At 31.8% G+C, this 14,761-nt stretch overlaps 1 protein-coding gene across 6 annotated transcripts; it reads right to left on the bottom strand.

The window, feature by feature from the left end:
• Positions 1-1,674: 1,674 nt before the first annotated feature.
• Positions 1,675-8,984, bottom strand: LOC108471767 (disease resistance protein RPV1-like). Of its 6 annotated transcripts, none has more exons than XM_053020530.1 (10): positions 8,317-8,984; positions 7,093-8,243; positions 6,384-6,701; positions 4,147-5,791; positions 3,776-3,936; positions 3,585-3,689; positions 3,106-3,242; positions 2,972-3,019; positions 2,336-2,411; positions 1,675-2,044 (listed from the first exon to the last, which is right to left on the bottom strand). In XM_053020530.1, the coding sequence occupies exons 1-2, from the start codon at positions 8,919-8,921 to the stop codon at positions 7,925-7,927; spliced, it is 924 nt and encodes a 307-aa protein (XP_052876490.1). In that variant the 5' UTR covers positions 8,922-8,984; the 3' UTR covers positions 1,675-2,044; positions 2,336-2,411; positions 2,972-3,019; positions 3,106-3,242; positions 3,585-3,689; positions 3,776-3,936; positions 4,147-5,791; positions 6,384-6,701; positions 7,093-7,924. The 6 variants fall into 6 exon arrangements, with proteins under 6 accessions (XP_052876490.1, XP_052876489.1, XP_052876492.1 ...); XM_053020529.1 differs by having other exon boundaries at positions 3,776-3,860; XM_053020532.1 differs by having other exon boundaries at positions 2,972-3,013; positions 3,776-3,860.
• Positions 8,985-14,761: the final 5,777 nt, after the last annotated feature.

Here is a 14,761-nt window from a genome sequence, read left to right as displayed (position 1 = left end):
AGTTCCTTTGTTAAGTTACTTAGTTGAAAATGAATTAAGTTGGTAATGTTTTGATGTTTTTAGGTGCTGGTTGACATAATTAACTTGCGTGCAAGTTAAGTTTTGCTTGTTTCCAAAGTCATTAGTGGGAGTAGTTGAGTATTATTGGTGATATATTTGACTATAAATGTATTGTTTTTTTTTTTTGAATTATGTTTCCTTGCTGCACGATTGTGAGCAGCTGATATTTTTGATGGAGCTAACAGATACAAGCTCCCTTGCTGCATGTTTTGAGTTTCGTTCTCTGTTAGTTCTTTGACAACAACGCCAACAGAACCTAATCATAATAATAAATCAAAGGTAACTTACTTCTCCACCAAGACTGAATTGCGAAAGCCCAGAAAAGGTATTCAAAAGATTACTTTAATTTTGTGTTGAACCATCATATGAATAGAATCAAGAAGGCAAATCTGTTGACAACTTGCATCGTCTCAAAATATCACTTCAAACACGTATATAAAATAAGCATCAAGTAAAAGAAAGTGAAGCTCTTACAGCTTAGGTCTTCCTCCTTACATGGCCAAAGCTCATTATTGACTAAATATTTTGCATTGGTCACAGCCTTGACTTTAACACCAGAAATTTCATGGGAACTTGTTTTGTTGGTAAGAAAGAGGATATCAAAACCATCCATAATCTGCAAGTTCTGTCGAGTATCGAATCTCGCAACAAATAGCAAACACCTAGTCCTAGATCAACATAAAACATAAAATTCAATCATTTACACGACCTTTCTAAGAAGCATAGCAACTTTTCAATTTTGAATGATAATGTATTCATTTGAGCTTAAATTTCCTCTCTACATTATCACCATGGCCCTTCAAAACTTCAATTTTATAATGTGGACCTGTAAGTGTATCATCGTCTTTGTATAAAGTAATAACATCACCGGTTCTAAACTGTTGGAACCGGACAAATTGGATCCAACCGTCGTCGAGTCTCGGAACAATCCCAGATCGTATATATTTGCAACGAAAGTTCCATAACACTCCGGCGTCATCTTTAACCTGCAACTTTGCTTCCCCATGGCTCCGTTGTGATTGTGGCGAAGCTTGTAAACAGCTGTCTGGTAATGAAGATGTTCTTTTGAGGTCGATTTTTGTTAGAACTTTAACGAAAACCGCCATGTTCTTGAACTGAAAATTTTTTATTCTTTGACGTGATCGAGACTGAGTCAACTTTTTTGGTTATGGAGTGCATATATATACATATATATATATATAAAAGAGAAATAGAGAATGGATAGTATTTGATTGTTTTCCTTTAACGCGTTATTGTTAGACAGAAGCATAGGCGACGCCTTGAGCTTACTCAATCTATCACTCAATGTGCGTGTGGACTTTACAAACCCATCAAATCAGAAGGGAAGCCAAAAAAAAACAATTTTTTAGTTGAAATTAAATTATTTATTTTTATTAATTTTATTAATTTAATAATTTATATTTTTCTTTTATCTCTTTGATAATGGTGCATGCATAATAACAGAGATTTCATCAAAAGGACTGCCATTGTTATACTATAAAATAACCAGATTTAACTTTTGCCCTATTGCTGTAATATAATTTGTGTTTCTCTTATTTAGTACATCATAGTTTAGGATTAGAGACAAAATGATTGTAAATGCTAAGATTCAAGTTATCGTAATAAAATACTCAATTCTTACTCACTAAATCACTGATTACCAATTCCAATATTGCATTCTTTCAACCCAAAAACAGAGTAAAACTCTGGAATTTTAATTACAAAAATTGAAGTTCAATCTCTCATAATCTTGGAAAAAGGAAATTTGATCCAAGTTTCAGCCCAATCTGATGTGATAAAGAAGTCAAATGGGTCTACCATGTAACCAACACTTGACATTGAAGTTGATAGTGTTTTTGTTGGGTTCCACCATGGGATAAACATAAAAGCTCATCCATCCATCTTGAGAATGAAAAGTGTGACAGGGTTGGCATTGAAAATAACATCCACCTCCATCACTTCATTCCAGGTTCTCTGCCAGATTCTGCATTTATTTTCATAAACCAGGTGAAAGGAAGGCTAAAAAAATCACATTGAATAAAAAACAGTTAATTATATAATTTCGTTAATCAAATGTATTTGAATATTTAATCTATGGTTCCTCTAAATTGCCAAGACTACTAGCATATGCATGGTTCCTCTAAAGCTCCAAAAACCAGAAAGCCTCGAACCAAAGTTGAATGAGGCATATCTGTTGTCGACAAGTACTGCCTCAATATCTCAGTTCAACCACAAATATAAGGAAATCATTCAGTAGAAGAAATTAGAAGCTTACTTGTTCCTCTTTTATTCCCTATTGACTCGGCTTCCTCATCTGCTTTCCTTACATCAATGATTTCCATCTTCATTCCCTTCACAGTAGCAATTTTGAAACATCAAAGCTTAATCTCTAGGTTTTGGCAAACTTATACTACATTGAATTAAACTCTGTAACTAAAAAACCACATGTATAATGTGAGATAAAAATGCAATGCCAAAAAGAGATTGTTGTTTTTTTGTAGGAAAAGAAAAAAAAAACAAAGCTTTATTTTCACCATGAACTTTTAGAATAAAAATAATTAAGAAGCATTGATCCTACAATGACTTAATAATTTGATTCACAAATCCAAGCCATAAAGCCCCAGAATCTTTCAATATAAGCACAATTCACCAGATATATGTTATCCAATCCCCCAAACAACTTCCCTCCCACGAAAACAACCGGCAGTTGATTGATTCTTCCGTCCCTCAAATCACCATCGATTCCCAACATTTCATTCATCACTCAACTATTAGCAAACACTTATATTGGCTAACATTAATCAAAATCATAAATCATGTAATCAGAATTTATAACATGTGTATTCACTAACTTTTTAAAGGAAACATGGAACATAAATCTCTACTGACTGCCTATCCCATGAGCACTCACCGATGTTAGAGACTAAACAATGTGGCTGAATGAAGTCCACCACTGATCCTATGAATTAAAAATACAACCAATAACAAGTCATCTGCCGACAAGAATATAAGTATGAATCTTAATATCTAAATTGTGGTACTCACCCAAAACCGTTATGGATATGTTATGAACTCCAAAGCAATATCTTTTTGCTACTGTATTGAAATCTCCAGTTGCCATTCAGTTTTCCTCCAAATCAATTAATATGGAGAATTTACTTCTTGGACAACATATTCTATACCTACAAAACAAAGGAATGGAGATGAGAAAAAAAAAATTGCAACTACTAGAAACTATTGAACAAATTTCCCATTTTGGACAGAACTATGACAAACTCCACTTTTAACTTTTAAATGTTGAACTACAACGTTTCAGTTTTTCAAAAAATGATATAGCTGTCCCTAAATGGCATGCAATTTATAAAACAGAGCAAGTTAGATTCACCCTGGTTGGTTTTAATTAAGTAAAGCATTTCATTTTCCATCACAGACAATTTGCAAGTTAAAATTTTGCTATTAAGAATAGCAGAAAAAAGTATGTTAATATGAAAAATGTTTCTTTTATGTAATAAACATAAGCTCACCAATCTAGCTTGAGCATGAAAACTGTCATAGGGTTGCCACTGAATAATCTCTAGCTCCGTGTGTTCATTCCACAAGTTTTGAGATAAGGGAAGTTTCGTTAAATTCTGGATTCCAATAATCCATTGATAAATCAGGAGAAATGATCGGCAAAAGGATACTTAAAAATCACAATGAGTCTAAAGTAATTTACCTAAATTGGCAAGACCATATGGTCCCTCATGTCTCCCTGTTCCCTCATCTGCTTTACTTGCATCAATCACTGCCATCTTCATGCCCTTCGCAGTACCAAATTTATAAAGTCAAAATTTAATCTCTAGGTTTTGGCTAACTTATACTACATTGCTTTAAACCCTGTAAGTAAAAACACATGTATAATGTGAGATAAAAAAGGATTTTGCATTGGTCACTAGCTTCACATTAACACCATGAATTTTGTGGGAACGTCTTTTGTTGGTTAGAAAGAAGATATCACAATTAATTTAAAAGTGGAAATTTTACTATTAACAATGAATGTGAAAGAAAAAGTATTGTAAGATGAAAAATGAAATGAAACTCGCTTACCTTGTCCATTTAGATGGCAACATTGAGAAGTTGAATCTTCTGAAAAGCAGATTCAGATATGAAAAGAAATACTACTATTATTTCAACCATTTAGACCCTCCATCCCCTTCTTCTCCATCATAGCTAAAGCCTCTTTTGTGTATCACTATTGGCTTCCTCAAATATAGCTTCTTCGGCAGAGTAAAAACTGTCGTCGGATTCATCATTGCTCATCTCATTCAAGTTGGAGTTTTCACTGGATTAAACATTGCCATCGGCACAATTCTTTGCACCCACATAAAATACATGAACACCGCATTTCTTCACCTTGAAATCATGGAGACATATTTTTTCACCCTCTTCATTGTAGCTATAACTTCTGATGTAGAATTTAAATGATGCCTCTTCATAATTCTTATCTTCTTTAACCATATCATTCTTAAATAGAATCAATACGTGATCACCCATGTACTTATGCTTTGACTTAAAAATCCGACCGTCATAAAGAAAACTTTTGAACTTTTCATAACCACCAGCACCATCACTACAACTAGAAACTGTCAGTTGGTATTCACAGGTAAATTCAAGTCCTTCGAAGCGACTACAGTGGGTGAGATCGGCCACAAGGCAGATAGCAAAAGCCAAGAATCTTCTCTTACCACACACATTTGGTGCTATCTTCAATGTTAAGGAAGAATTCACGTTCTGGGACTCGAACTTATTTGCTGAGATTTCGGTTTCCGGGAAACAGCAAACCGGGAAACAGCAAACCGATGCTCCTCTACGAAAAAAATATCGCTCTCCACATTTTTCTGCTATGGATCCAATTTTGAACATGGCATTTGTCTCAATGCTATCAATTGAATCTTGATTCAAATTAAAGCAATTGGAGAACATCATGCAAAACTCATCATTCCCATCAAAAAAATCGTGCTGTTGTAGATTTTTATCTGTGAACGATACTTTTCTAATGATGTGCAGTCATGTCCAACCAAGTGCCCTATAAGTGGTGGAAGCTCTAAGAGTAGTTTAAGGCTCTTGCAGTGATTCAATTTCAAAGTTTGTAGGCTTTTAAACCTTAAGATTGATGAGGGCACATCAATGGTTGGAATCTCTCTTGAACCAGATAGGGAAATATTGCACTGTAGCTTTTGAATACTTGAGCCGCTCATATTTAAGTTTTGAAGATTACTTACACAGTCGGAAGACAAGGACACTTGTTCAATTTGGGTCTCTGATAAGTCCAATACACATAAGCTTCTTGGGATTTCAGGAAATTCGGTGATAGGACAATGACTAAGACCCAAATAATAGAGGGATTCCAACTTTGAAATATTGTTGGACACATTTTTAACCCTTGAGTTTCCCAACTCTAAATTTCTAAGTCCGATGAGATGTTCAATTGAATCAGGCACTTCCTTTATTCTTGTTCCTTTTAAATACAAGGAATTAAGATGACTTGGGATTTCAGGAATCTTCTCGAGATTATGACAACTCCGATGATCAAAACTTTTAAGAGATGCCAAATGAGTTAGGCAAGGAAATTTAATCAAACTTTCACACCCAAAACAGTGAAGGATTTTAAGGTGGATTGCTCCTGGTAGATTAGGAATCTTCCTTAAATTCTTGCAGTCGGTAAGATCAATTTCCTTAAACTAACAAGATCCTGGCAAAGAAATTATATTACTTTTAACCATCGTCTACATACTTTGGACATATCCAAATTTAAAAGAAAAATAATAATTATTACAATAACAAAATAAAAATTTTACATGTAATGAGTTAATAAAATAATTATTAAAGTAAAATACGTATAAATTCACTCACCATTAATAGGTAAAATAAATATTTTTATTACGGTTACATAGTTACAATGTTTATTTTTATGTATATTTAAAAGAAAGTGAGTATTGTATAGAACTGTGATTCCATCAGATTTTTCTTCCTGATTTTTAACCTTTTAATTAGATTTGAATTTTTTTCGAGAGAAAAAGGCTAAAAATCAGGAGGAAAATTCTGATTTGTCATCCTCTTAATAGAAAAGGATAAGGATGATATGGAATCACAGTTTCATACAATCCATTAAAAAATATAAAGATTTTGTTACTCTAAATTTACTCACCATTAATACATAAAATAATGCTTATATTTATTTTAGAAACTTTAAATAAGATACCAGTATATGCTTATCTAATACTCAATTATAAATCGTTTTTCTTAAATAAATTCTTTGATAAAGAAATTATGAAGTAACATACCTGATGATCATCTTCATTCCAAAGTTGTTCCATGTCACCGTATGGTAATTTCAACACAACAAGATTCTTTGGATTAAAACTTGAGGATAAAGATTTGAATGGATAATAACTCCAAGAAAGATATCTTAACTCATCAGGAAGAGATATGATATCAACTTGGTCCGCAAGTAGGCTTTTATTCCAACACTTCTTAAATTTCCGAGGAAAATAGAAGTGGATAAATCTAAGATTTAGCATGTTCTCAAAAATAACAGGAGATAACTTTAAGTTATCAATTTGAGACATGTCTAACTTTATTCCTCTAATTGATTCAGTTCCCTAGTAACAAAAAATAATTTATCAAGTATCAGTATCAATTATCATCAGAAAAAGAAATATATAGGAACTTCATTAAATAGAAGTAAATAGGTTAGGAAAGGTTTAAGAGTGGGTTTGTATGGGTGATTGGGTGCGGTGTAATGCGATGTATTTAGCTTACTTTTTGTCTCACGTTACAGTATCGCTACAATATCTAATTTCATCGCTACCGCTATTTTTACACTAACTACAAGTAAATGCATTGCCTATCAAAACCCACCTTTAAACTAGTTGAGCTTACTTTATTGTATGATAGGTAAATAAATATCTTTATTTTTGAAATAATAATTAAAAGAGTCAATATTTGACATAATGTTCATGTGTAGATTTATAAATATACCATTAAACTTACTTTATTGTATCTCAGCACTTGATACACATCTTTAGGACTCCATAGTCTACTGCAGTTTCCAATGCCTATAGCATCTTGACGAACAATATCTTTACCCAACTCTTCAAGGATATCATGCATAGAAATCATTAGAGGTTCTTCTCTTAAAGAGTGAAATTGCAAACGTCGACGTCCGAGATTGTCAAGCATATCTTGAAAACGGGAGACATCAAGTAGGCATTTATCCACCAAATTGCTTATTCCACACACTGCACCATTATACCAGGAACAAAGAATTTTTCTACTTCTCTCTTATTTTCCCTTTAAAGAAGCATGCTATGTCGAGAAATAAATTCTTGTCTAGTTCATCTAACCCATCAAAGCTGCTCTTTAAAATTTGTGAAATTTTTGGTTGGCCATATTCCTTTAGTCTATCCACCTCGCTTTTCCACTCTTTTCTAGATTTCGTGTATAGTTTAGAACCCAAAACCTTAAGAGCAAGTGGATTGCCTTGGGCATATCCTACAAATTGGTTCGATAGATCTCGAAAATTAGCTGTTGGGTTCAATTGCTTAAATGCAAATGTAGAAAAAAGTTGAGAGAGCTGTTCTCATCTAACTTATTTATCTTATATATTATGTCAGCTCCTCCATTTTAAGAACTTGTCTATCTCTGGATGTTAGTATGATTTTACTTCCATCACCAAAATGTTTAACACCCAAGTAATCTATTAGGTCTGGATCATCAACATCATCCAGAACAACAATTACTTTTTTATTGTTGAGCCTCTCTCGGATAAAAGTGGACCCTATCAAGGGGGTGAATATATGATTTCCTTGGTTTAATATTTCATTTAATATTTCAGAAAGAAGGCTACCTCGTAAATATTCCATCCCTTGTTTTTGTATTTTTCTCTAACATTTAGAAGAAACCGGCAACTATCAAACATTGAATAGATTTCATTATATACAACACTAGCAAGGGTAGTTTTGCCTATACCAGCCATTCCCCAAAGCCCTATTACACGACAATCTTTTTGCTTAATTAGCTCCAAGATTGTCGTTTTCTGATAATCTATTCCAACAAATTCTTCAAAAGCAAAACCGGATTTGTCTTTCATCAGCTTTTTTGTAACATATTCAACGATATCCTTGATGTACTCGGTTTCAGGTCTAGAAAATAAAACAAAATGAAAGTTAAAACTAAAATAAGTCAAATATAAGAAGATTAGAGAAAGAGAGTTACCTGTCGAACTTGCCACCTTCAATATGCCACCCTTTTAATTTACCGACTTCAGCGAAGGCTTCTTTCCATCGTTGTACTTGATCTAGACTTTTTGATTCATGGTCAATAAAGGATGTTTTGAAACTGCCACCAAGGTTCCGCACATCAGAAGGATCAACATGGTAAAAGATAGGAAGAACAATTTGTTGTTGAGTGCGCTTGCATTTCATGATCCAAGAAACTTCAGCCAAGCATGATTTGGAAGAAGCATAATCTTTAGATAAAATGATGATCGAGAGATTTGAGGCCACAATTGCATTTGAAAGTGCCGGTGAAATTTGCTCCCCTCTTTCCAATGTTTCTTCATCGAAGAAGACATTCATGCCCGTGTCTTTCAATGCTTTGAGTAGATGACTGGTGAAGTTTAGGCGTGTGTCTTCACCTCTAAAGCTCAAGAAAACTTGATGCTTCATTGGACGAGGAGATGAAGAAGAAGACTCCATGAAAGGGAATAGATAGTGGGAGACTGAAGCAAAAGAGAGCAAAATACACCGAGGGAACAAGTTTGCTTTGCTTAGCTGCTTGTGTTTACAGTAAGAAGAAAAGCGTAAAATATCCATCATCATTGGTATCCTTTTATCAAACGCGAGATTGAGTCAAGACAGCTGTTACCACATGGTAGAATCAATGTCCATGATCATCATATTTTCAAAATATCACTTTCTATCTTTTAACGATAAAAGTAATAAGTGCTTTTTATGGTGTAGGTTCAAATTCTTATTTTGGTCCCTCTATTATGATCAAATTTAGAGTTTGATCCTGACATAATTTGATAATTTACTATTATAGTGTCAGTCCAAATAGGTAACCCTTTTGAATAAGGATTGTATAAAAACATTAATGTGGTATTAAAATATTAAAAATAGATAAAGATAATTTGACGTCACTGTTTTATATAATTCTTTTCCAACACTATTAATTATTTTAATTAAAATATATGCGGATTTTAATAATGTAATCTTAAATTTGAAATATTAAATAAATTAATAGTGGTGAGGATTTTAATTAGATTTGATGTCACATTTTTGTTTATTCCTTTTGGCCATGTTTACATGCTTTGTCAATTTGGTCTTAATTCTGAAAATTCAACAAGTTTAGTATCAACGTTTACACAAATATTGCTGGCTAAATTTGTTAAAATCAGGACAAGTGATATAATTATAAACTTTGAGGAGTAAATTTATTATCATACCAATTAAAATTATTTACATTTGATGGAAAACATTAATGTTGCGATTAATTACCCTGAATTACTCACTTTAGAAACTGATAGGATTTAAATTGCTCCGTTTTTTTAAGGGACTTCAATTTGCTCAATACTAAAATTGATCAGAGAGACTGAATAGATTTTTTACCAACAAATATGCTTCCCTACATTTATTTTAAATATAAAATCGAGTCGATTTTCTAATTAATGGTCTATTTGTTTGTATGTAAAATGTTTTCCATAAAATATTTTCATTGTGTTACAGTGTATGTTTGGTGGAAAATGAATTACTAAAAGAAATCATTCTTCAAAAAAAAATGTAAAATCAAGACTTTTTCAAAGAAAATATCTTACCAATTTTTTTTCCGTAAGACATTTTTCAAACTAATAAGATTATATTGACTGTATTCACTGTCGAAGAAACAAATAGGGGAAGCTTTCAGAGCAACAAAAGGAAAGCTCTCTTCACTATCGAAGAAAATAGTCCCTCGTATTTTAATTTTATATTTTTATGAATTAGTCCTTGGAATCTAAATTTTTACTATTCTACAATTCAATTCCTCAAAAATAGATTTTATTATTCTACAGTTTAGTTCTAAACCTCTTTTTGTACACTTTTTCAAAACAGTCCCTTTTCTAAAATTTCTAGATTTTGTAATTTAGTCCTTACAATTAAATTTTTGTTTTGGTCCTATTATTATTCCTAAATTTAGATTTTTATTTTATACTTTAAAATGGAATAATTTGATCCTTTACTACAATAATATCGTCAATTAATCCAAGTAAATATTACTATTAATTATTCCAATTGAAATATTTAAGTGAATTTTTTAAAAAACATTGCTTCCATCATAAAAATTTCAGCATGACTAATATGAAAATACACAATCAATATTCCATTATCATTTAACAGAAGAATGATCAATTTCTTTTTTGGATGACCAAATTAACAAAAATATTAGAACAACCAAAATAGGAATGACTCCTATTTAAAATGACTAACAAGATAATTTACCCAGAGCTTAACTGAATAAAGCTTATGGCTTATTTAGTATATTAGTCTAAGCAAATCATCTATAGGAAAAAAAAAAAGTTACTAGTTGATTTTGTAACCAAATCTAGTTGATGGATATTAAGTAATTTTCAAAGCACAAAATATTGATGCTCAAATTAGTTTGCATTATTATAATAATATATAATTAGGCCATATTTAGAAACAAATTAAAAAGGTAATCCTCAAAAGCGTTTTAATAAATGTGAAAAATAGGTCGTACACCAGCATTAGTAGTGGAGCTTTATCAAGTTTTGGCTCATTGTATTTTTATTTAAACTTTCGTATTTTAGATAAACTTTTCAAATTTGAACAATAGTTTGTCTCTTGAATAAATATACTATCAATTTGTATTTTTTTTTTTTTTTTTTTTTGCATAGTGATACTACTATCAATGGTACTGATCTTTTCCTTGCCCAGTCTGTAAAAGAACTGATTAATTGTACGATTTGATTCCCACACCCCCAAAGTATTGATTCATTGATTGCAAAAAAACAAATAGTAGTATGCTACAAAGATGTCAAGAATCTTCTCCTTTTTCTTTTGTTTTTCCAGGAAGCTACATAATTAGGAATTTCGCTGAATTTGCAGAGACAATCGGCATATTACAGTCATACATATTGTTCCAAAATGCATATGGAGAAGTAAAAGTTGATAATGCACCAAACCATGGAAATTCACCCCCTTCTACTCACTTTTTTTTTTTGTGAGGTGATAAAGACGATACATTAAACTTTTTAATAAAATATTTTTATTGGCTGAGAAAAAAAAAAGGTTGCTTTTGCTTTTGACACCAATTTCAAAATGACTAATAAATCTCACAGCACTTCAAATTACCATCCAACCTACTTTCTTTCCTCGAAGCTACATATGTAGGAATTTGGATCAATCAAATTAGACCACTCCTGGGCTGAATTTTCATGGAAGTTCCACAAAATTTGCACATCACAACCATACATATAGCTGGTAAAATGCATAAGGAAAAAAGTAAGTTGATAATGCACCAATGAATGAAAATTCCAAATCACAAGCTATTTGTAGAGCATGTGATTCTGGTTGGTTTTAATTAATTAAACCACTTCATATTTCTATCATTGGCAATTAATTTAAAAGTTGGGAAATAATAGTTTATGAGTATAATATTATTCAACATACCAATATCGTCACATTTTCTAAACTAATCAGGTCTTGGGCAAGATATTTTAGCCTAGCTCGAAATTGACTATTTCGTCTCTGTTGTTGTTTACTGCTGTTATATTGTTGTTTTGTTACAATTTCACTATTGTATTGCTAATATTTTATTGTTATTGTTTGGATATTGAATTTTTTGTTTTTATTGTTAATTTTGCTACTATTTTAAAAACATTTGATTGTTGAGTTGCAACTGTGTTAGTCTTATTTAAGCATAAATATTTATTTAAAAATATATATTTTCAATTTGTTAAGAAACATTTATTTTAATATTTTTAGTATATTTGATGTATTATATTTTTTAAATTTATCTTTACATAAAAATAATCTAAAGAAATCAATACGGGTAGGTCAGACTTAAAAAATGGGACTAAAATTTTGCATCGGCTGAACCCATGATCAAGCCTATATGAACTTTAAATCAACTCATTTAATTTATCCAACCCAATATCATGTTTACATTGTAAAAATATTATTTATATAATTAATTAAAATAAATTTAATTCATTCATTCAATTAAATTATTTTCTCAACTAAATTCTAATTTTATTAAAGCCATGATAATTTTATTGTACTAGAACTTATGAGTAAATAAATTTTGAGTTAAGGCATGTGTCTTCACCTCTGAAGGTTAAGAAAACTTAATGTATCATTTGACGAAAAGAAGATGAAGAAGATGCCATGAAAGTGTGTGGATTGTGAGATTGAGGAAGAAGAGAGGAAAGTACACAAAGGGAGCTTTGGTATCCTAGTATTAAATGACAATGAGAATATGAGATTTAACGAAGGCAACGACTGGAGGAGATTAGCTAATTATCTGAGTCAAGAAAATTGCCATTCTCATACTTTCCAGGAAATGACAGTCTTCTTTATTTGTATCTTTTACCCACAAAAGTCAAGGTCTTCCAATGGGACAATGTTCAGCAAATGGTTAAATTCTTAAAAGAGTCCTTGAACTAGTTTACTTTTGTTGTACCCAAATAAACCCCTATATTTTCATTTGTGTTTAAATTAGCCCTTATTTCAAATGGCATGTTAATTTAAATAAAAGTTGGTGACGAGGGGAGTGTTGAATTTCAACATCAACTTATAATCACCATTTAATATATTGAAAAATATATTTTATTCGTGTTTCTTGTTGTAGTTTTTAAAAACCAAGTTTAACTTAAATCTTTTGTTAGTTAAATGGATAATAAATCTCGTATTGCTTAAGAACAAGGCAGAAAGAGATTATGAATTTATATAAAAGCCCATATCTCACATTATTTAGAAAAACAAAAGCAAAAAGATTTTGAGTTTATATAAACAACCATATTCCAAGCCTTAAGTCTATTTATTAGGTTTCTGGTGATGTGGACTTTGATGAAGAGTATTAAAAGGGAGTTTTGACGAACAAGAAAAACTGTTCCAAATGATGATGATGATGGGTGTTAATTTCCAAGTCAAGGTCTTCCAATGGGACAAATTTGTTAAGATTAAAACTTTTCTAGATACAAATTAAAAATTAAAAGTAATTTGGATAACAAATAAAGTTTAAAGGCTTATTTGGGGTATGATAAAAGTACACGATTATTTAGATAATGTGATAAAGCTTGAAGGCCTATTTAATATGTTAGTATGAGTAAATCATTTATTCGAAAATAGATATTAGTTGATTTCGTAACCAAATGTATAACTTCAAAAAAATTGTCACTGTAGAAGCCCAAATTGCCCGAGCTCGAATACAAGCCCAATTTGCAAGCCCAATTACTAAACCCACTAACCCCCTAAACCCAAATACATTACCCACAAAACCCATTTATAACTTAAACCCGGTTGGCCTATTTACAACCTAAACCCAATTACCCCTTTAACCCTTTTACAACCAGACCCAAAGCCCAAATACCCAAAACTAACCCAAACTAAACCTACCCAAGCCCACTTAAGCTAGCCCAATCCCGAAACCCTAGCCACTTGCCTCCCCCACTTGCTTCTGCCCCAACCACTTCACTGGCCACCAGCCACCTGCCCACTGTAGCACTGCTCCATTACATCCACCACCCTCTACACCTGTAAGACGGTAAAGAGAAGAGATAGAAAAAGCAGAAAAAGGAAACAATTTGTAAAAAATATAGGCTATAAGAGCCGAGTAATTTTTGTAAAAAGAGGAAGATTGCAGACAAGAGAATAGAATGCAAAAGACAGAATAGATTCAAACACTAAGAATATATATTAAGCTGATCAAATCCCATTCAACAGACAAAAAGGTTTCGTTCTTTTTAGTTTCTGTTTACCTATATTTTCTTCTTTCGAATACATACACATATTTCCTTTTATATTTTTTCTCTCTTCTTTCAAAAAGAATACATATATATATACATAGATAATAGAAATATAAATAAAATAAAAATAAAAATTTTTACCTTATTGGTGGTTGCATTGTGCCAGCCAATGATCCGACAACCGGACGGTGACCGGCCCATGGCCGGATTCCCTTCCCCTCTCCCTTTTCTCTCTTTTTTTTTCTTCCACCCTGTAATGGCCTCACGCCCGAGACTGTCACCAGAGTCGAGCTTGAGGTGTTACTAAACTTAAATCATTAATTAAACAATTCATACAATTTATTTTAAAATTTCCAGACAAGCTAGCTAACTGCATCACAATCACTTAAAAATTCATATCTCGAGTTACAAAACTCAAAATCAAGATCCGTAAATTTTTTCTGAAACTAGACTCATATATCTACTTAATAATTTTTTTCTAGAATTTTTGGTTGAGCCAATTAGTACAGTTTATTAGTTAACATTTCCCCTGTTTCAGGGTTTGGCTACTCTGACCCCTGTGTATTACGAATCAGATATCTTCTTGTACCGAGTTTCAATGACTATGCCGTTTATTTCTCATAAAACTATACTCAATAAAGATTTCATACATGTAAGGAAAAACTCCTAATTGTTTTTTTAAAATTTATGGTGAAT

Source organism: Gossypium arboreum, chromosome 10 (genome assembly GCF_025698485.1).
Source record: "Gossypium arboreum isolate Shixiya-1 chromosome 10, ASM2569848v2, whole genome shotgun sequence".
In the NCBI taxonomy this organism is placed as follows: Eukaryota; Viridiplantae; Streptophyta; class Magnoliopsida; order Malvales; family Malvaceae; genus Gossypium; species Gossypium arboreum.
This window is presented reverse-complemented; position numbering and strand designations above follow the sequence as displayed.

What these genes read in the sequence shown, in the direction of transcription:
- LOC108471767 (XM_053020530.1), bottom strand. Translation starts at nt 8,921, where the DNA reads ATGATGATGGATATTTTACGCTTTTCTTCTTACTGTAAACACAAGCAG. An exon ending in GAAGGTGGCAAGTTCGACAG is followed by an intron (nt 8,244 to 8,316) that starts GTAACTCTCTTT and finishes TTTATTTTCTAG; the next exon opens with ACCTGAAACCGAGTACATCA.